The sequence below is a fragment of the Diachasma alloeum genome, unplaced genomic scaffold (genome assembly GCF_001412515.2).
Source record: "Diachasma alloeum isolate Michigan unplaced genomic scaffold, Dall2.0 Dall_scaffold_00180, whole genome shotgun sequence".
In the NCBI taxonomy this organism is placed as follows: domain Eukaryota; kingdom Metazoa; phylum Arthropoda; class Insecta; order Hymenoptera; family Braconidae; genus Diachasma; species Diachasma alloeum.
In genome coordinates this window covers 1266972-1288873 of record NW_021680346.1, presented here as the reverse complement: position 1 = coordinate 1288873, position 21902 = coordinate 1266972, and the positions used below count along the sequence as shown (strand labels likewise).

The window sequence follows — 21902 nt, the reverse complement described above, 5'->3', positions numbered from 1 at the left end:
TCGAAAAATAGTACATCCGGGCCTTAAATTCATAAATTAAGCTAACAATTTTTCAGATATTTTCGTCAAGTTCAGTTTTTTTATTTAGTTATTGTTTAGTATTTTGGGATTTTTCTACGTAAACTCGGTTAAGGTTCAGGACATCACCTCAGAATAATTTGACCAAGATAATGTGGCGCCCAGTGTTTTCTGCAACTCTTTTTGTCGATAGAGTGAGTGCATAGGTCGAGTTGAAGTACTTGCGCTCGTAGTAAAAAAACACGTAGACAATTCGCTGGGTTATTCTCCAAAAAATTTTCTTTCCTGTCAATTTGAGAAAAAAAAAAAAAAACTCGATCAATTCCTCATTTAATCCCCTCAAATTCATGATGACTGACCAGCAATAAATGAATTCAAACAGGTGAAATTCGTAGACGCTGAGTCGCCCGAATACGCGAAAAACAAACGCTGCGAATTCTGGCTGAAGGGGAACAGTGGAGGTGTCCTGGCATCTCCGCGTCACACGTTGCCACGAAACACGACTTGTCTGTATCACCTGCGTGGTGCTGGGCCTGTGATGCCCAGTCCCACACCACCAAGACCACTGCCAAAATTCCCGGAAACTAGACCTGGCACTGTCTGGAGAAAACCCGCGCCAAAACCGGCGCAGCCGCAGTTTCGCATTTGGATGTCAATTCTCAAATTTCATGTTGGGAATATTCCCACTACTAGTGATGATGATTGCAGTACTACAATGCTCGTCTGGGATGGGGATATTTTTCCACTGTCTGAGTGCAATGATATATCTTGGTAAAGGTCAATTATTTATCATGATTTTCAGAAATTTTTTATTGAAAAAATATTTTAAAACGAATTTATTTATTTGTTTTTTATTTATTATTATCATGATTCATTATAATTTATAATTAATATATTTATCTATTATTTTTATTTGTATTCATTTTATTTATTATTTTACTTATTTATCTTGAGAATGTAATAAATTTTATTTCAAATCCGTAATGATTTTTATTTGTATTTTTATTCACCTCCAATAAATAGCCTTCTAAACATGTTTTTTTTTTAATTCAAATAGGGGAGGGTAGGGTAAAATGGATACTTTTGACTTTTTAAAAAATATTCATAACTCAGAAACAGATTTATCAATTGAGCTCAGTCTAAGCTCATCACAAAGAGGAATCATTGTTTTTCAATTGAAAAATAAAATTATTCCATTTCATGAGCAATTCAACACGTCATAAATATTTCAAAAAAAAGTCAAAAGTGTCCCTTTTACCCTACCCAGGGAAAAATTTTTACGGATGCCATCTAAAAGTCCCCAGTGAGACCGGTAAATATTCGGAAATTTACCGGTAAATTGTTAGCTGGGTACCCTCCCCTAAAGACTCCATTAGCTAGAAATTAAATTAATATTTAGAAGGAGACAATAACGAATTTATTAATCAGTGAGTTTATGAATTAAAAGGCCTCGGGAAAAAAAATACAAAAATGCGGGGAAAAATTCACACCATGAATTCCCAGCCAAAAAAATCCGAAAAAATGTGAAGAATAGCTCTAAAAATTGGTTCACTTTTTGGGAACTGAATGGAATATGTTGAAGGTGATTTGCAGAGGATAACTAATTTTCCGAAATGTTTAAAAATACGAGGTGGGCGATAAGTGTGGGCACCGCCATCTTGCTTGGGTACGCCCTCCCCCCGCCAGGAGCATCAAAGATGGCGGCGCTCCCTCCTCGTATTTCCAAACACTTCTTAAAATTATTTATCCTCCTCAGATCACCCTCAACTCGCTGAATACAGTTTCTATGAAGGGAACACATTTTTTAAGCCATTCTTCAAATTTTTTCATCGCCTTTTCGCTGAGAATTCGTGACACAAAGTTTTCCTCCATTTCAGCAATTTATTTTCTACTTCCGCGGCGTCTTAATATTAAAAACCATTCCCACTGGATTTTATTATCAAATTTGTACCACTTTTTCATTAGAAATCTATATTTTTACAAATCTACTGAATTAAAATACTAAATTAAAATACAATACACTTCTTCACCAAAAAACGAGTTTTATTTGACGCAATTCTGGCCCATTATTTACAGCGGAAAGGAGAGACAGAGATATATGGACAGAACTGGGGATTTAATACCACAGAGTGGAGGTAGACCAGCGGCAAACACAACACTGTTGGCTAGATACTGCAAGGACAAACTACCGAAAACGTGTGATCACTTGATTTTGCAGAATACGAGTAGACCGTGTACATTAGGGGAAAGTTTCATTTCCTCGGGGAACAGTATGACTATTGAAATACGCATGACCGAGTCCACAGCCCTCAGGTAATTATCATTAAAAAATCATGGGCGAACACCTTGCTGCATTCTGTTGACGCAAATCACTGAATTGTTGAGTAAAGGGGATTTTAGGGGCATTTAATGAGTTAAAGGGATTGATTAATCCCATTCCCTCACAGTATTGCAATATTTATTAGTATTATCTTCACCGACGGCAGTGGCTGTGTGATTAGAGTGTGGAATTGGCTTATGATAAAAAAGGCTATATCCAAGACGCTAATAACATCCCTATTATATATCACATCAGACGACACAAAAACAATAAAAAAATTCCAACGAATATACCAGACACAAATGATCTCATATATTCAACTGCACTATTAAAGAAAGATATCGAAGACTTCTCAAGATTAACTAGCAAATTCTGGTGGCTGAAAGAAGGCAATACTGTTATTCAAGAACTAAATACACGATTTTCAATTATGAAGATAAATAAACAAAATTTACGTCCACCATAAATGGTGCAATTATCCCTTTGGGAAGATACTGTATGATCAAGGATCAACTAAGAAATAATAATAATAATAATAATAATAATGTATTTACTTTGTAAAACTAATTTTATTGTTCGCATAAGCTACCAGTCAAGGCCTTCATGATATTTGAAGTGGATTTTTTTCTGTCAAAAATAATCTTTTTTTGTAAATTTTTTTCCACTATCATTCCCAATACTGTACTTCAAGATTAGTAGCATTCCCTATTGTAATTACAATATGGTGACATACACACAAATATGATACAATGTAGATCCGCGAGTGCCCAACAATTGGCCATACGTATCACTAACTTCCTTTTGGAAAAATCTGTACATAGACTTTTTTGAAACGTTTTTTTTCTTTTGTAAATATTGTATATACTGTTACAAACACTCAATAAAAACAATTGTTAAAAAAAAAGTGGGATTGGCGTGCGGGAGACCCGGGTTCCATTCCAGCTGGGAGGGCTAAAATTTGTGACACTCTAAATCTCACGGTTCCATTGTCGAGCGGGAGTCTCGCAAGAGACGACTGTACCTGGGCAGGTTTTTCCCTCAAATGAGGTTTTCCCTTGTCCTTCGGCGAATGCGGTACAGGGGGTTGGGGGGTGGGAAGGGAACAAATCGTAAAGACCCGAAAGGGTATACGAGAAGAAACAAATTTTAATTAGTATTATCTTCGTTAATTTATCATTCAGTCATTCATTTATTTATTTATATTATTTTAATTCGCGTCAATCAAATTTTATTAAAATTTATTGTAGAAAATGATATAGGTTACCGATAATAAATCCATTTGAAAATTCTATAGAAAACTCTATAGAATTTTTTTATAAAAAATTATATCCAAAAAATGCTATAGAAAATGTGATATACAATATGAAAATCCTATCTGGAATCCAAAAAAATTTCTATAGAAAATATTCGAATTGTTCATATGATTCCCAATAGGAGATACAATACAAAATCATATAAGAAATTCTATAGAGAATCCAAAAGTATATTCTATAGCAAATCCTACAGAAAACTATAGCAAAATTCTATAGGAAATCCCACAGGGTGCTATAGAAAATTATATTAAAAAATTCGATAGAAAAAAATCTATAGAAAATATTAGAATTTTCCATATGATTTCCTATAGGAAATGTAATTAACAATACTATAAGAAGTTCTATAGAGAATGCAAAAATATATTCTATAGATAATCCTATAGAAAACTTTATAATTAAATTCTATAGAAAATTATATCGAAAAATTTCTACAGAAAATGTTTGAACTTTCCGTATGATTCCCTATAGAAAATATCAATAGAAAATCCTATAAGAAATCTTTTGAAGATTTTCTCAACTGAAAATTACAACCAGATTTTTCATGACTTTTTAAAGAGGATTTTAGAGGCATTTACTGAGTTAAAAGAATTGATCAATCCCATTGCCTCACATTATTATAATATTCATTACTATGATCTTCATTAATTTACTCAGTGATTCATTCTTTTAGCATTACTATTTTAATTCGCATCAACTAATAGTTTTTTAACGATTTTTTTAAAAATTGGAATAACTTTTTTCCTTTCAAGACCAGTGAATTTCCGCGCACTCTACGAATTCGTGGATCTTCATCAGGATGGAGATCCTTACGGGACAGGACCCTGTTCTAGAGTATTCTATAGCAGAAATCGTGATCAATACGCTGACCGACGGTTTCAGGCTCCGAGGGATATATTCTTGTATGGAAGGGGTGGCGCTAAGAATTTAAGGTGAGACTTGCTAAATTATTTAAAATAATAAAATTAATTAATTAGTCAATATTCAGAAATGCATTCACTGGTGATGATCAATTTAATTAATTTGAAGTAATTTAATGTGATTAATTTAAATAATAAAATTAATTATTTTGTCAACATTCAGAAATGTTTTCATTATTGACGATTGGTCGCACGGAATTAAGGAAATTATTCACAGAATTCCCACAGAAGATTGCAAAAAATCCTGTAGCGCATGTGAAAAAAATTCTGTGCACATTTCACACTAATTATTGTAAATCTATCCCAAAGCTGCGTGTATCGGTTCGAAGGAGAGCAGGATGAGATCGTCAAACTGAGGTTCAACAAATTGCTGAATGGAAATCACTCCTGCAAAAGCGTGTCTAGTGTCGATTACAACCGGTTATTGTGCGTCGGCCAGAGCAATTTTTCCCTGAAGGTAAATTGCGGATTTAATGAATCCCCAGAACTGCTTTTACATTTTTATTCCATATATTTTCATTCCCTCCACATGAATTCAGTACCGAAGCGGTAAAATTGTTCAAGTCGACTTGGCTCTTAGCTGAGTTTTCGAATTTACGAATATCTCGGAATCCAAAGGAGATAACGAATTTTTTGTAATGACCTTTTCTGTAGCGCTTGATTTGCTCTACAAAAAAGGTTATAATAAAAATTCTGCTATCTCCCCCAGATTCCGAGATATTCATTGAAAATTGGCCAATGGTCGAAATCGATTTGAACCGTTTTTCTTTTGACGCTTTTCCTTCGCGAAGTTCTCATACTCCACTTCTGAAACTCATCGCGTTGTCGTGATGATTGTTATTAGGTAATGGATTTGCCATGGCCCAACGGCTCCCCGATTCAACGAGACTGTCTGTGCTCAAATCGATCATTACCAATCACAGTCAAGTCGCTATCCAACATCGTGGAGGTGCATTTTGTCGTGCACTCTATGAGCTCCCTCGACGACTATAATAATCTGTTCTTCGAGGGTGTTTGGGACTTTGTCAAAGCAGTACCCTGTCTGCAGAAGCGACGGGTTAGGGGGCCGTCCGGTGAAATAAAGTACGAGTCACCGGTCGCTGAGGAGGAAGAGGTTTGTCGTAAAAAATCTATAATCCTTCATTAAATAAAATGCACTTTTGTAAGAAAAAAAGGTATTACGAAATAGTTGTAGTATGCAGTAATAAAAATATTATTTGGTTATTTATTTATTTATTTATTCATTTTTTCATTTATTTATTTATTCATTTATTCATTTATTCATTTTCATCACACTGTGCGAAAAAGTAATTTTTTAGGCACGCTTCGCGTGCTTAAAACGTCCCTTTTCCACACATTGTGATGAAAAATATCGTTCGATACTCGTGGGAAAAGTGTTTTTTGGCTCGTGGGATTATATTACTCGCCTTCGGTTCGTGCTATAAACCTCCTCCGAGCCAAAAAACTCTTTTCCGCACTCGTAAGGAAATATACTATTATTCATTTATATTATTATTCATATATATTATTATATTATATTATATTATTATTCATTATATTATTATTCATATATTATTATTCATTTATTCATTGAAGTCATTAACTATAAAAAAATTGTATAGAAAAAGCTAGTGATTTTAATAGAACTAACTAGACATTCTATTGGATTTCTATAGAATTTTCTATAAATTTTTCGGCCAATTCTAGTGAAAAATTCTATAACTTTTTTCATCCCGGTTTTTTTCAAATACATTTGTATTTTTTTCCACAACTCATACTTTTGAGCTATTTTCTATAGGAACTCCTAGGCACAAATTTTCCAAGTGTTCTCTTTTGATTTTTTAATTGAAAAAAAAAGAAAAATGAGTGAAAAAATAGTATATTTCGTTACGAGTGCGGAAAAGAGTACAACGCGCCTTCGGCTCGTGCTATAAACCTCCCACGAGCCAAAAAACACTTTTCCCACGAGTATCGAACGATATTTTTCGTCACAATGAGTGGAACAGGGACGTTACTTGAAAAAGTTACTTTTTCGCACAGCGTGATGAAAAAAATTGAAAAATCAGAAATTACTAGAATTTTCAATAGAAATCCAATAGAATTCGCTGGATTTGTCGAGGAAATTCTATCGCGTGTGAATTCTCCAACTTTTACCCCCCACAATTAATAATTCCAATATTTACTTCAGAGCTACTGTCGAAACCACCCATGGCTCATAGATCCGGGCCCCAATCAGTACCTCTACGTGCAGACCCACGGAAGGATCATGAAGAATGACACGAAATGCCTAACGAAGAACAGAGTGATCCTGCACACAGGGGGGACTCTCAACGTGGCTGTGTGTCCGAGGCCTGAGAGTGACTCGAGACATCAAGTCGTCGGGGTTTTCAGCAAGGGCTGGACGACTCAGAGTTACGCAACGATGCTGATCGCTCCAAGCTTCGATCCGATGAGGAGCGTTGCCGTTGAGTTCATCGTTAACGAGCCAGACATCCACACTGTCACGTGGCTTGAGATGACGAGGAGGTAAAGGCATTGATTTAATGTCGAGCGCATTAATGCCAAAAATGTCATTTTGTTGAAAATGTCAAAAATGTCATTTTGTCGATTTACTTCCCAATTGAGAGAGTGAAATTTTCTCAGAATCTTTGTTGGGAAAATGTGAGCTTTCACCATCATTCGAGAATTTTTTTTTCATTCTAACAATTCCATGGAATTTTTCCGAAATCTTGAAGTTTCTCAGAGAAAGTAATGAGTTTCAGGCAATATTTTGCTTAAAAAATAACATATTCCATTGATTTTCCCATAAAATTACAAGATAATGAAAATTATAAATTTCGGTCTTATTTGCAGTTGAAATTTATAAATTCAATTCTACCTGAAACGAAACAAATTTGTCTCAAGCAGTGAATCGATTCTGAAGTGAATAATCTCTTAACAGAAATCCTATAGACAATCCTATAGAATAGATTCAATATCTCCATAAGATTTCCTATAGGAAATTCTATCAAAACTCCTATAGGGCACTATAAGATATCCTATAGAGAACCAAATAGATTATTCTATAGAAAATCCTATAGAAAAATCAGTAGGCAAGCCTATAGGGTACCCTATAACAAACCCAATAGAAATTCCTATGGCAATTATATCAAAAAATTTCTATAGAAAATGTTCGAATTTTCCATGCGATTCCCTATAGGGATAGCGATAGAAAATCGTATAAAAAATCCTATAGAGAACGCAATAGAATATTCTATAGGAAATCCTATAGGGCACCCCATAATAAATCAAATAAAAACTCTTATAGAAACTTTATAGCAAAATCCTACAGAAAATTATATCCAAAAATTCTATAGAAAATGAATTTTCCATATGATTCTCCACAGGAAATGCGATAGGAAATCTATTTAAAAAATCCATTTAAAAAACGATAGAATTCCTATAGAAACTCTATAGCAAAACCCTATAGAAAACTACATCCAAAAAATTCTATAGAAAACATTTGAATTTTCCATATGCAACCCACCCATACCCTATAGAAAATTTAATAGAAAAACCTATATAAAACCCTATAGAAAATCGTATAGAGAATTCCATTAAAAATTCAATGAAAAATTCTATAGAATCTGCTATAAAAAACCTTTTAAAGCGTTTTTCATCCAAAAATCCCCAGCAAATTTATCCTGAAGCTTCAGCTCCCCCCAATCAACGAATCGATTCTCAAGTGAAAAAACCCGTAACAGGCCAGCCCTGAAGACCCCCCCGGAAGGGCTCCAAATGCCGCGAGACTGCGAGCAACGCTGTCCAGAGTTGGATGCCTGCATAAATGCGTCCCTCTGGTGTGACGGCACCTCCCACTGTCCCTCGGGCTACGACGAAGCATTGACCCACTGCTCCATGCTCCTTCGCCTGCCGCCCCTTCATCTAGCCGTTGGTGCCCTTCTAATTCTATCAGTCATCGGCGCTATAATCTTCGTCTCATGGCGCGTACTACGGCGAAAAACAAATCGCTCAATCTCCCAGCATCGCTTGAAGAGCATTTCATCAGAGACAGCGATAATCGATGGAAAAGAAGTGATATGCTGACAAAGCGACAGTTCTGTGCGATACGTTGAAATTGACCGTGTTACAACGGTGTGACGCACATTTCCATTATTCAAATGTTCCAGATTAAACAGCAGGGATAATTATTGCAGAGCCATTGTGTCATCACTGCCCACCAAAATTTTTTGTAATAATTCCCGTAATTTTCAATGAGAGAATATTTTAGTAAATTGGAATGGATAAGTGACGTCTGAACGTAACGCCCAGAACTGGTATCAATTCACTGGACACTGTGAGTGGAAGCAGGTGTGATGTTTTACTAATAGTGAATTTTCAATTTTGGGAGAGGACTCAGGTGAGTGCAGTGGAATGTTTCAATTGTGAGTTTTTTTCGGAGGTGGTGGGGTCCTGCAGGTAAATCAAGCAACAGACAATTACGTCGGGCGTTTTTATTTGATCGGAGATGTTAACGATGAATGTTGAAAAAAAATATTCATTCTATAGATTTTATATTTTATATTTTAAGTTATATTTTATATTTTGTATTCAAAATTTTTTGACATTTGCAGAAAGTTTTAATGAAAAATAATCGAAAAATTGGATAAGACAGTGGGGAAAAATGTTAAATATAGAGAGACAAATCAATTTAATCAATTCGTTAATAATTTGTTTATTTATTTATTTGAAAGACAAGAGGAAAAAAAGTTGATTTGAAGAATTAAAATTCGAGCGAGTAATGCACGACGTAATTGTTGAATTTCTGAGAGTAATTATTCTTTCCCCCGTCCGCAGTGTCTCTCGATTCCCACGATTTCATCATCAATAGAAGATCTGCGAGATCTACTTCTAGAAATAGAGTATTTCTTCGATAGTACTTTGGATTTTTCGAACTCTTTCGTTTCACAATGACAATAAACTTCCATGGAATTAGAGATTTAACGATGTAAATTGTTATCCAGAGGCTCTGCGGATAATGCCACCGTTACACGTGTGAAAAAATTCCATAGGATTTTCTATAGAATTTGGTATAGGAAGTCGTGCAGGAAATTCTATCGAAAATCATAGGGACAATCCCGTCCGAAAATTCCTGTAGGGAATTTTTTAATTCTCGATAAGATTTTCTGTAGAAAATTCTATAAGGCATTCTATAAGAAATCCTATAAGCCGTTCTATAGAAAAACTTATAGAAAATTCTATAGACCATTTTATGGAAAATAATATAGAACGTCCTGCAAAAATCATATCGAACATTCTACAGAAAATCAAATCGAAAAATCTATTAAAAATCCTATAGCCAATGTTCTATAGGAAATCTTATAGAAAGTTCTATAGACAATTCTATCCAAAAATTTCTGCAGGAAATGTCCGAATTTTCCGTATGATTCCCTATTAGAAAATCCGATGAAAAATTCTATTCGAAATCCTTTAGGCCGTTCTATAGGAAACCCTATAGAATATTCTATAGGCCATTCTATAGATCATATAGAACGTCCTGCAGAAAATCCTATCGGGCATTCTACAGATATTGCAAACGAAAATTCGGGGGAACATCCTATAGCCAGTGTTCTATAAGAAATCCTATAGAAAGCTCTATACAATTATATCCAAAATTTCCGATTGGGAATGTCCAAATTTTCGATATAATTCTCTATAGAAAATTCTATAGAAAATTCTATAGCCAACGTTATAGCATTTTTTTACACGTGTAAAATCAGAATAATGTAAAAAAAACAGAAAAATATAGGAATAAATATATTCATGCAAATGTTGACTTCAACAAGTGTCGGGAGTAAAATTTTCTTATGAGAATAAATAAATGAGTAAACAATACAAAAAGTAGTTTTGTGATTGTGCACTAGTGGAAAATAATTAGGTAACGACCAAGAAATGAAAACGAGGAAATTGGGTTTTTCGAGGTGTGAAAAATCCGGAAATTCGGTGGTTAGACATTTACAGGGGAATTTAGACGAGATTAATAAATCATTTAATGTAGCATTGGTTAGCCAGGAATCATGTGATATAATGCTGTTTTCATTCGGAGCTGCGCTTCGAAATTGAGGGAAAAAAATTGTTACGCCGAGGTAGAGCACGAGAGTACAGAGTCATGACAGAGAAATGGAAATAATTATTTCATCCGGAAAAATGGGGATTTAATATGTCAATGATGTTGTATCTCGGCTCATGTAAAACTTTGTTTATAAAATGTACATATGAGAGCAATTTTAATATCTTCAATATTAATGATCAGCCTTTGCAAGCACATATTCATTGATTTTTGGGTATATTTTGAGAATGAAACTTTCCGATTGGGAAATTTGAATGGTCTTCAATCGTAAATATCTCTTGAGCAGACGATGCGATTTGGACAAGTCAGGTCTCATTTTGAAAACTCGAAAATTATCTTGAAAATGAAAAAAAAAATTGGGGCATTTCACTCTGCCGTTCGCGGGTTATTGCCGATTGAAAATGGAAAAAATTATTTGATCATTTTTTCGACTCCATAAAGTGGGAGAAAACGAACTGTCTTCAATCGTCGATATCTCCCGATCTAATGATGCGATTTGGGCGAGTCACCGCTCTTTTTAAAGACGAAGAAATTATCTTGAAAATGAAGAAAAAAATAGGGGAATTTTACTCTGCGGTTCTCGAGTTATTGTCGAGTGAAGATCTTGAATATGGCTGTTCTCAAAGGCTGATGCAGGGCTTCTTACTATTAATTCATAAGTGTAAACTTCCAGCAGGCACTCGACCCACGAAAATTTGATAAAACTGAGAGGGGGATGATGAAGGGAAAATATTGTTTTGAGGGCTGAAACTCACGATACCGTTGTCAACGACGCCATAACGAAAAAAAATTTTAATGTAAGAATTAATATACCTGAATCTCTGCCATTATCACCGCCCATTATTGTTCAACCGAGGGGGATTTGAAATGTTAAGAGACAATCTTTGTGATAATTTGTGTAACCATGAGCAAAGATATTGTTTCACCATTACTTATGGGTTTTAATCGAAAGAAGAGAGTTATTTCTTCGTTATTTGTATGTCTTTTACTTTTCGGGACCAATTTATTGCCAAAAAAACACCATAAAATTTGTCCAAAGTTTGTTTTTTTCTTTTTTACTTTTATATTTGGGTAATTGAGTGTTTTGCCAGCTTTGTTGAGGAGTCAACTGCCGGATGAATGCCCCAGACTAAAGTTTTTCAGAAAATATGAATTACAAAACAGTAGCGAAGCCGTAAAACGGTTCAGACGGTAAAATTTTTATGACCTTTTTTGTAGAGCGAATTGCGGGCTACAAAAAAGGTTTTTACGAAAATTTCGTTATCTCCCTTGGATTCGGAAATAAAAGCCGAATTTGACCGTTTTACCGGTTCGCTGTTGAAATGTAAATTAAATTTTCCGCAGCATTTTCTGTTTTATTTATTTGGCCTAGTCGCGAGCATCGGGTCTGACATTGTCACCATGTATGCAATAATGAAGCTTGATTGAGAAAATGTTCCTGTTGGTAACTGTAAATAACTCAGCGTATGAGATAGAACGTTAACTCCTAGAGATCGAGGTGTACGTTAGAAAATTGATGATGAGAAAATTAGAAAAATCTAGACGTAATCTGGTATAATTATAATCACTATTAAACGATGTGAAATCATATCTACGACGCGTTGAGGCTCTTCGATTAAAAAAAAACAATACAATAAAGTGTGGAGTGAGTGAATTGATAGTTGATAACGTGGAAAATTCTTGACTCAAATTTGTTTGTAATGAAAATTATAGGTGAACTATTTACTTGTGAATTCAATGCGACATTGGTAAGTTCATTTCAGCGATTAAGAGTTGAAAGGTGACGCTTTTTATCCAGAGTGAATGATAATATTGCTGTTGGTGCAAACAAATTTTACATTAATACTGAGACTGACTCGCACGGTGAAATTGGAATAATTTGGGGGAGGAATGGGGCTGAGTGGACAGGCCTTGATCGTCAAAGGAGGCTTCACTCTGCCCCACTCTCCCTTACTCAATAAATTGACCGGTTTCACCTGTTTTCTCACCGTCAGAAAATGATAAAGACATACTCAAGACTGCCGTACATCTTGTAATTTATCAGGTAACAATAATCCATGGTGGAGTTCGATAAAAGAAAACAAGTGGGAAATTGCTTTCATCACAACATAGTCAATATATTTTTGCTAATCAATTAGCAATTTGCTTCCGAATGGAATTTCCATGACGATGTATTTCAACTCAAATTCAATGATTCATTGAATTCAACATTGTCCCAACGTTAAAATTGTTCACCTTTCCCTGAATATTGGATTAAAAATAATTTTTTTCACCAACACATGATGCCGTCAAGTGGCATATTCAAACTCCTGAGGCCAAAATGGCTTATCCTTCCCCAAAAAATTATAAATTTGCCTCCATTCGGAAGCAAAAACCAAAATTATCACGTCCTTTTTTTAATCAAAGTTAAAATTGGAATTAATCCCCGAATGATTCAGCTTTCGTTGTCACTTTTGACGGAGAAAGGCTGAAATATCCCACCGAAGTGTATCTATAAGTCTCGAAATATGTGATGAATATGTTCACAGATCGGTGAGAGAGTGGCGAGAGTAATGTTAATATGAATGAAGGTTGTGTGAATTGATAATTTTATGGAGAAACGTGGAAGTCATCTTAAGAGCACTAATAAATCATAATTTTAAATGTATTTGGTATGTCTGGATCATTCGACTTCATGTGGTGTAAACGCGAGGGGACATATATCAATGAATGTAGTGTATTTCAAATTGACGATCGACGTAACGAGAGAATCAAATCATTTCAGTAGCAAAACAGTAAAACAATTCAAGTTTAGCTCTTCCCCGTTTTCGAGGAATATCTCCGAATCCAAGGGAGATAGCGAAATTTTCGTAGTGAACTTTTTTGTAGATCTCAGTCCGCTCCACAAAAAAGGTTCTTAGAAAAATCCTGATATCTCCCTCAGATCCTGAGATATTCATCGAAAACCGAGCGGTAGTCAAAATCTACTTGAACAGTTTTAGTTTTGCTAATGAATTTTCAAAAGAAATCGCGTAATAATCAAGCTATTTCACTCAGCCAACGAATCACTTATTTCCTCATTATTTTCAGCACGCAGGGTCAAGAATAAACTGACAATAACACACTGCAGACGATACACCCCCAGCATCTAGCGAATGACTGTTTTAATGTGGAAATTTGTAAACCTGATTTAGACTTTACTCGTAGAACTAGAAATACTTTATTATAGTATTCTTGCGAGCTTGTTCCTCACTGAAACCATTGCCATCAGTTGTCATATGTCGAATAAAAAAATCATGTTGATAATCCAAATCCAAAAACAGTTGTTCACTGCGTCAATTAAAAATAACGAGAAGTGATTGAAGAATATAAAAACGTAACGATCCTTCATTTATACATATATTTCGAGATTCAATATGTGATTCGAAGCGTACAGACAAAATCAGTAATTCATTAGTAATTTCATCCGCATTTTAATACAATGAATATCAACATCAATCATAGTATCTACGATTTTCATCATTACATTATCCACAATTACTCTCATCTTCTCCGAGTAAACCTCAACAATTGTTCATCAATAGTGATTCAGTAACACTGGTACCAAAGAGTTGCATTCAGTTCAAAAAAACCTGAAGATGTTCAGAGACTTGTCATGGTGATCTCCTCTCGTTATGTAAATTCAGCAGAATTAACACTGATTCCGCCCTGGGAAATTCATCAGTTTAAGTAAATGATGAACTCTTTGGCATCGAGTTATTCTGAAGAATGCGTTTTTTCTTTATCAAGATCCCTTTTTAATGGTCAATTAATCAATTGATTTCAATTTTAAATTAATGAATTAACTGATTAATTAATTCATTGATGAGTGACAACAACAATTGATCAATTTTTATTTGAAATCGATGGATTAAATGAGTAATTAATTAATCAATCGACAAATCAATGAACTTTAGCTAGTTTGGTAAATTCATTGGTTTTCATTTGTTGAATTATCTCGGTGATGAGTGGATTTACGAGAAAACATTAGAGATAACTTTTTGTAGAACATTGTCTTCAGCTCCAAAAAAGATTTTCTGACATTTTCTTCCAAAACTACTCATTAAAGAGATGAATGCATATTTAATTTTTTAAAACAATTGATCAATTGATTTCAATTTTAAATTGAAGAATTAACTGATCAGTTAATTAATTCATAAATGAAAACAACAATTGATCAATTTTAATTTTAAATCGATGGATTAAATAAATAATTAATTAATCAATCGACAAATCAATGAACTTTAGCTAATCTGATAAATTAATTGTTTTCTGTTTGTTGAATTATCTCGGTGATGAGTGGATTTAGGAGAAAATATCATCAATAACTTTTTGTAGAACATTTTCTCAGCTCCAAAAAATATTTTTTGACATTTTCCCCCAAAACTACTCATTAACGAGATAAATACATAATTAATTTTTAAAAACATTGAAATCAAGATTGTGCACAACTTTTCCGAGTTTTTAAAAATAATTGATCAATTGATTTCAATTTTAAATCGATGGATTAACCAATAAATTAATTAATCAATCAACAAATCACTGAACAAATCAATATTTCTGCAATTAATGCGTCCCTCGAACAGCAAATATTTCGATAATTACTTCATTCATTAGCATCTCGTCTCGTAGAGGCCACTGCGTCCAATGTACCTGACCCATTTAATGACATCGTGATCGGAGTAATTGAGTTTCGATTCAAAGACCTTCAAATAACGCACTTTGAAGCCAGACGGGGCAAAGGGTACCTCGAAGTTCATGGAGATCGGTGGTCTTGTCCATTTTTTCTTGGTGTCAGTCTCGAGGAGGTCGATTTCAGCTGACAGCTGAGTCTCCTTCATACCGGCCATTCGCTTTATCTTCCAGACGATGGCGTTCTCGGAGGCTTTGTACTTGGCTTTGCCCTTCAGGCAGATCAGTTGGACGCCAGCTGTGTTCAGGGGCGTTGGCACACGCACCTCGATCTTCTGACCCAGGAGGGAGGGCTTGAAGTTGGATTTTAGTACTGCTTTTACTTCCATTTTTGTACGTCCAACCTCGCGGACTAGGGGGATCAGACGAAATGGCAGTGATATATCCTTCGTTGTGCGATATCTGAAGGAAAAATGGGAAAAATTAGGCGAAAGTAAGGTATTTGGTCGATTTCATTCAATTTTAATTCACAATTCATTAATTCATGGCTTTAATTCAATTTTAATTCAATTTAATTCATAAATTTTTGTTTCATTTTTTTCTCAAATGGCTATTCAGGGGACATGTAGATTTTTTCTCTGTGTGCCATTTCTTCAGCTGCAGAAAATATTTTTTGACATTTTCTTCCAATTTATTGCTAAGATCATTCGCAATTTTATAAATTCATTGGTGAATCAATTTCATAAATAGATGTTTTCAAGTCTTGTTTAATTTTTAATTATGTTGGGAGGAAGGGGATGTAAAAAATGTCAATAGATATGTTTTGTAGGGAATTTCATACTCTACAAAAAATTTTTCTTGATATTTCCCCCTAAAATGACTCATTTTCGCGATAATTTGCATTAACTCGCGGAACAATTTGCGTTTCAAGGTTTTCTTGAATAGATATTTAAGGAAAAATGTTGAACATTTGTGCTTTTTTGTGATATTTCTTCAACTACAGAAAATAATTCTCTTTCTTCTAATTATTGCTACGATAATTCACAATTAAAAAAAATTAATTGGCAAATTGATTTGATAAGGATTGTTTACGTCTTGCTTAATTTTTAATTATCCTGCACACTAAAATATCAAAAAATATTCTTCGTAGGAAATTTCGTATTCTACAAAAAACTTTTTACCACATTTTCTCCTAAATTCATTAATTTTCGACATAATTCGCAATTAAGAAAAATACATTGATAACTTCGCTTCACAAAATCGTTATATTTAATTGAGAAAAACTTACCTCATCAACTCAAATTCACCATCAGGTGGTATGAAACTAATGGAATGTTCAGTTTCGAATTTCGATAACTTGACACACTGGTGAAATTGACAGTCATCGATAACAACTACTGGTTTACCAGATCTGGCGCCAGTTGGATCGTCGCCACCTCCCAGAGTCCCTGCGCCCTTCATTCCCCTAGCTTCCATTACGATCTTGTCGTTGATACCAAATTTACACTCGGGCATTCCTGACAGATATGACTTCATAACAACCTGTGGACAAAAAAAAAGTTCAATTTAACAATACAAAAAATAAAAACAATAGTTCAACAGACAAAAATAAAAAAAAATCATTCAAATAGTTCAATAGTTCGATTTCAAAATGATTAAATTGTTTCAATTTTACTATAATTCACAGGAAAAAATTAAATACAATAATTTAAATCAAAGAGCGAATAATTCAGTAGCGAAACGGTAAATCGGGTTAAGTCGATTTTGACTTTTGGCCAATTTTTGATGAATATCTTGGAATCTAAGAGACACAGCAAAATTTTTCTCATAACCTTTTTTATAACCCTCAATTGGCGCTGCAAAAAAGGTCGTGACAAAAATTTTTCTATCTCTTTTAGGTTCTGAGATATTCGTCAAAAACTGGTCAATCATCAAAATAGACTTAATTAACCCGGTTTACCGCTTCGCTATTGAATTGAAAAAAAATTAGAAGTGTTTAATTACCTTTCCAGCAACGTGTGCGCTCAAGACCTGCCCCTGGGGACTCATCAGCAGGTTGACGTACTCCAGAACATCCAGGAAGAGCTCGTTACGACGATATTTAATCCCCTCCCTACGCCAGCCAATTTGCCCAGTCACTTGAGATGTTATTTGTGCTTGTTCTTCCTTAGTCGCTGATTTCACTCCTTGCTGGGTGATGAATGTCTTCAGGACTCCAGTGTCGCAATTCTGGGGGTATCCGAAGTCCAGGATCTCTGCAGGAAGCGTCAAAAGTTGTTAATTAATTATAATCAAGGACAAAAGGGGAGAATGGTGTCAGTTTCGATGTGATAACACAGTAAATTAATTTTTTCATTTGTTAAGTGGTGAAGTATCTTCGTTATGAGTGGATTTACGAAAAATCATCAGAGAATACTTTTTATGGAATATTTTATCGGCTGCAAAAAATATTTTTTTACATTTTTTAATGAAAATTACTCAGTAACGAGATAAATTTGTGATTCCAAAAATGACACATTTGAATGGAATTAAACACTGTTTGAAATCAGACGTCGACATAATCACAAATTTTAATTAAAGTTAAATTTTAAATAAGCCAATTTTTAAAATTATTCACCAATTTGTTAATTAGTAAATTAATCATCAATTTATATATTCAAACTCCGATTTATTTTGTTAATCTAATCGAATAAAAAATTTTGTGGCATTCAGAAATATTTACTCAATAGTTAATTGACAATTCCTCATTATCAGTTATTTAGTTAATAGTCAATTGAAAACAATTTAAATTGCCAATTATTACATTATTTTTAAAATTTCAATGGAAATGAGTAAATCTTAATTATTGTCAGATACAATTTCCCATAATATTACTAAATTAATGATTGATGCCACTCTATATTTGAAATATGTATATATATTTTCTATTTTTGTCAACATTATTTCTCTTGGAAATTGATGAACTTATTATTTTAACTAATTTCTTCTGCATAAGCTTATTGTTTTTATGCTAAATATAAAAAAATTTACATATTTTCTCATTAAAAATGTAAATTGAAAAAATTTTAATTGCCAATTATTATATTATTTTTCAAATTTCAGTGGAAATATGTAAATCTTAATATTGTAGGATGCAACTTCTCAAAATTTTACTAAATTGATGATCGATGCAGCTCAATGTTTGAAATTTTCTATTTTGGTCAACATTATTTCTCTCGGAAATTAATGAACTCATTATTTTAACTCATTTTTCTCTATAAACTCATTTTTTTTTGTGCTGAATATAAAAAATATACATATTTTTTCATAAAAAATGTTCTCGTTGAGCTATAGAATAAATAATTGATTCATTAATTCCAAATAAATCCTTTCAAACATTCATTCGATTAAGTAAAAAATTTGAATACATCAATAAAAAAATAGACATTGAAATGTGTGAATAAAACACTTTCTGGATGCACTCACCATCAAGCAATTCATAAATCAACACAAAGTTGTTCTTGATATTCTCCTCCGAAATCTTCCCAAAATACGACTGCATGACATCATTGATCTTCAGCAAGAACTCGAAGACCATGGCAGCATTGACGTTCTGCTTGGTGACAGCTGCTAGCCAAATATTAGCCCGTTTTATGTGGAAGAACGATGTTCTTGCGATATTCGTCACTGGCGATCTCACCTGCTGTCTAGCGTGGATGACATTCACTCGGAATGCATCCACAGCGTTTCTACCGATGTCATCTCGGTAGACCCGAGAGATCAGCACCTCTCCCTTGTGATTGTACACGAAGAGGCCGCCGATCATCTTGACTGAGGATGATTTAGCCTTCTGCTACTCTAGAACTGGAACAAATTTTTTTTTATGTAAAAAATTAAAAATTAAAAACGTTTGTGTTCAATTGGCCCTATCTCATGAGCAAATCGTGCGATTTGGATCAGTCGAAACTCATTTTAAAGCTTGGAAAAGTAGTTTGAAAATGAGAGCAAAAATAGGGGATTTCACTCTGCCATTCTCGAGTTATCGAAGATTGAAGTCGGTAGCCTTCAAGTAATTTGATGAAGTGTTGGGAAAAAGTTCTAATCAGAATGTTTTTGTGATTGTGAGATGATTGGGGTCGACGGGCTCACGATAACCTCCCCTCCCCCTGCATGAGTGATATTTCAAGGCCACTTGACAATGGCCCTAGAACAGGACGAAATATTTCCCAAGAATTCCAAAAAGAAAAAACTAAGTTTTAAAAAAGTTGAACACAATAAACTCACAACGTCTGTCTTTAACCGTGAATATCTCCCGACCAAATGGTGTAATTAGGATTTATCAGAGCTCATTTTAAAGCTCAAAAAACAATCTCGAAACTGAAAAAAAAATCCTGAAATTTCACTCTGCCACTCCCGAGTTATCGCCAATCAAAGACACTCACCTTCAAATAGTCTTCACGAAGAATTTTGTAAAAATGTTAATAACAATGTTTTTGTGATTAGGAGATTATTGTGGTCCAGTGCCCCTCGATAACGCCCCATTTCACGAATGACATTTCAAAGCCAGAACGAAACATGTCCCATCAATTCCAAAAATTGCAAACTAAATTTTTAAAAAGTTGAACACAAAAACTCAAAACATCTGTCTTCAATCATGAATATCTCCCGACCAAATGATGCAATTAGGATTAACCAGAGCTCTTTTTAAATCTCAAAAAACAATCTCGAAACTGAAAAAAAAATCCTGAAATTTCACTCTGCCACTCCCGAGTTATCGCCAATCAAAAACACTCACCTCCAACTAGTCTTCACGAAGAATTTTGTAAAAATGTTAATAACAATGTTTTTGTGATCGTGAGATTATTGTGGTCCAGTGCCCCTCGATAACGCCCCATTTCACGAATGACATTTCAAAGCCACTCGACAATAGTCCCTGTTATCGATCCACTGCTCACAATTTCCACAGTTCGAGCGCTCCGAAGGCCTCAAGCAACAATAGCCAAAGCATTTACTAACGAATTACGAAGGGCAATCGGGGACTGCTGTACTTACGCATCTCACTGCTCCGAAATGCAATCAGAAGACGTGTTGTGACCCGACAAATGCCTACCGGTGACAAAATGTTCGAGGGGAGAACGGCAATCGCCCCAGTGATGGACTAACACCCACTTCCGGCACCACTTTAGTCAAAATAATCAAAAATATTTGTATTATTCAGTCCAATATTTTATTTTCCCCCAATCAAAGTAAAATCACTGGGACAAACAGAAGAACAAGAAGAAGAGAAGAAGGTGAAGAAGAGAAGGACAATAGTTGAAAGATTCCACAAATTTTAATTAAATCGAGAAAAATTAATTAATTGATTATTTCTGTTTGAGATGTCGGAGGTGGAGGGCGAATGGAGGACTTTCATTGGCCAGCGGAGGGTATCCGCAGACTGTCATTGGCTGGAAGCCTCTGGGTCCTCTGGAGACGCCTATTAGTTCAGTTTGATGGAGATAACTCGGAGTGCTAAATACGCCGAGTTTTCCGCATTTAATTCATGTGTCCCGAGTAATTAATTGTTGTTTTTGGTCCCCTTGTGTGTTGAAAGAAGTCATCCTTCGTCATGCCGAGAATTATGATAAAAGGGGGTGTTTGGAGGAACACGGAGGTATGTTTTTATTTGAATGTGATTTACATAACCTATAAAACAACTTTTTGATATAAATTCTTATTTATAACGTCAAATTTCGATGAAGAATTCGTGATTCATTGGGTTTTCGTTCTGTTGGTATTCGAGGATTTTCTGGGAATGTAGAGGATATGTCGAGGATATTTTCGAGGGTTTTGCTCCGATTTGATCAACATTCTTTGCTGTTTCGTGTATATGAAGTTTTTGGATTTTTAAGACAGGTCCTTCGGGTTCATCGAAAAATAGTCTTCATTTTCCACTAAAAAGTGAACTGAAATGTAATTTTCATTCCTCAGAATGAGATTTATTGAGTTCAAATAAAATGAATAGGGGAGGGTAGGGTAAAATGGACACTATACTTTTTTAAAATTCTCAGTTTAGGCTCATCACAAAGGGAAAGAATTATTCTTTGTATTGAAAAAAAAATATATTAAATTTCGTCAACATTTCAACCCGTCACTAATATTTAAAAAAAAGTCAAAAGTGTCCATTTTACCCCAACCTCCCCTAATAGAATATTATTAAAATAATGATAAAATTTAAATAGGATATTGAATAGATTGTTAAATTCGAACAAAAAATTTCTCTAGCTGTGTATTAGTAAAGACTCACCTTGTCAGTCACACCTCTAGGAGCCATTGGACTCTGATGAATACTGATGAATGATTTCTAGAAATGTCTTTTGAAATTGCAAAAAAAAATCAAAACCTGAGAGATTTTGCAATCTTAAAATAAGCTGTGCTATTTTCTCCCTCAGGAAATACAATTTCTTATCGCTCGTCATTAAGAAAAATCATTCAACATTTTGCTTAACATTTAATCTATCTCAACTGTCATTTCCATTTTTCAGAATGAGATTTATTGAATTCAAATAAATAATAGAATTCAAATCAAATCGTTTATTGAATTTGAATAAATTATT

At 34.2% G+C, this 21902-nt stretch overlaps 3 protein-coding genes across 6 annotated transcripts in view; 2 read left to right on the top strand and 1 right to left on the bottom strand.

Annotated features, from left to right (window-relative positions):
- LOC107044879 overlaps window positions 1-12819 on the top strand; it is a 63630-nt gene extending 50811 nt beyond the window's left edge. The window contains exons 9-15 of the mRNA XM_015266939.1: window positions 401-789; window positions 2095-2331; window positions 4401-4580; window positions 4878-5025; window positions 5413-5682; window positions 6757-7094; window positions 8312-12819. Of these exons, the coding sequence (XP_015122425.1) occupies window positions 401-789; window positions 2095-2331; window positions 4401-4580; window positions 4878-5025; window positions 5413-5682; window positions 6757-7094; window positions 8312-8654 (1905 nt within the window). The 3' untranslated portion in view covers window positions 8655-12819. The remainder of the gene's footprint in view (window positions 1-400; window positions 790-2094; window positions 2332-4400; window positions 4581-4877; window positions 5026-5412; window positions 5683-6756; window positions 7095-8311) is intronic.
- A 2041-nt stretch (window positions 12820-14860) lies between these two features.
- LOC107044850 (AP-2 complex subunit mu) lies at window positions 14861-20470 on the bottom strand. 3 transcript variants are annotated; one of them, XM_015266903.2, is made up of 5 exons: window positions 20359-20470; window positions 18793-19170; window positions 17332-17582; window positions 16616-16869; window positions 14861-15789 (listed from the first exon to the last, which is right to left on the bottom strand). In XM_015266903.2, exons 2-5 carry the CDS (start codon window positions 19130-19132, stop codon window positions 15309-15311), a joined length of 1326 nt encoding a protein of 441 aa, XP_015122389.1. In that variant the 5' UTR covers window positions 19133-19170; window positions 20359-20470; the 3' UTR covers window positions 14861-15308. The 3 variants fall into 3 exon arrangements, with proteins under 3 accessions (XP_015122389.1, XP_015122397.1, XP_015122405.1); XM_015266911.1 differs by lacking the exon at window positions 20359-20470 and adding an exon at window positions 20102-20348; XM_015266919.1 differs by lacking the exon at window positions 20359-20470 and adding an exon at window positions 19591-19670.
- The window catches only part of LOC107044835 (cell division cycle 5-like protein), a 7204-nt gene continuing 5750 nt past the window's right edge, over window positions 20449-21902 (top strand). The window contains exons 1-2 of one of the 2 annotated variants that reach the window (XM_015266883.2): window positions 20449-20597; window positions 20685-20959. In XM_015266883.2, the coding sequence (XP_015122369.1) occupies window positions 20915-20959 (45 nt within the window). In that variant the 5' untranslated portion in view covers window positions 20449-20597; window positions 20685-20914. Of the gene's footprint in view, window positions 20598-20670; window positions 20960-21902 lie in introns of those variants that run through there. The other variant, XM_015266892.2, reaches the window with a different exon arrangement.

What these genes read in the sequence shown, in the direction of transcription:
- LOC107044850 (XM_015266903.2), bottom strand. Translation starts at nt 19,132, where the DNA reads ATGATCGGCGGCCTCTTCGTGTACAATCACAAGGGAGAGGTGCTGATC. An exon ending in GATTTATGAATTGCTTGATG is followed by an intron (nt 17,583 to 18,792) that starts GTGAGTGCATCC and finishes CGCTTCCTGCAG; the next exon opens with AGATCCTGGACTTCGGATAC. An exon ending in GCGCACACGTTGCTGGAAAG is followed by an intron (nt 16,870 to 17,331) that starts GTAATTAAACAC and finishes TTTTGTCCACAG; the next exon opens with GTTGTTATGAAGTCATATCT.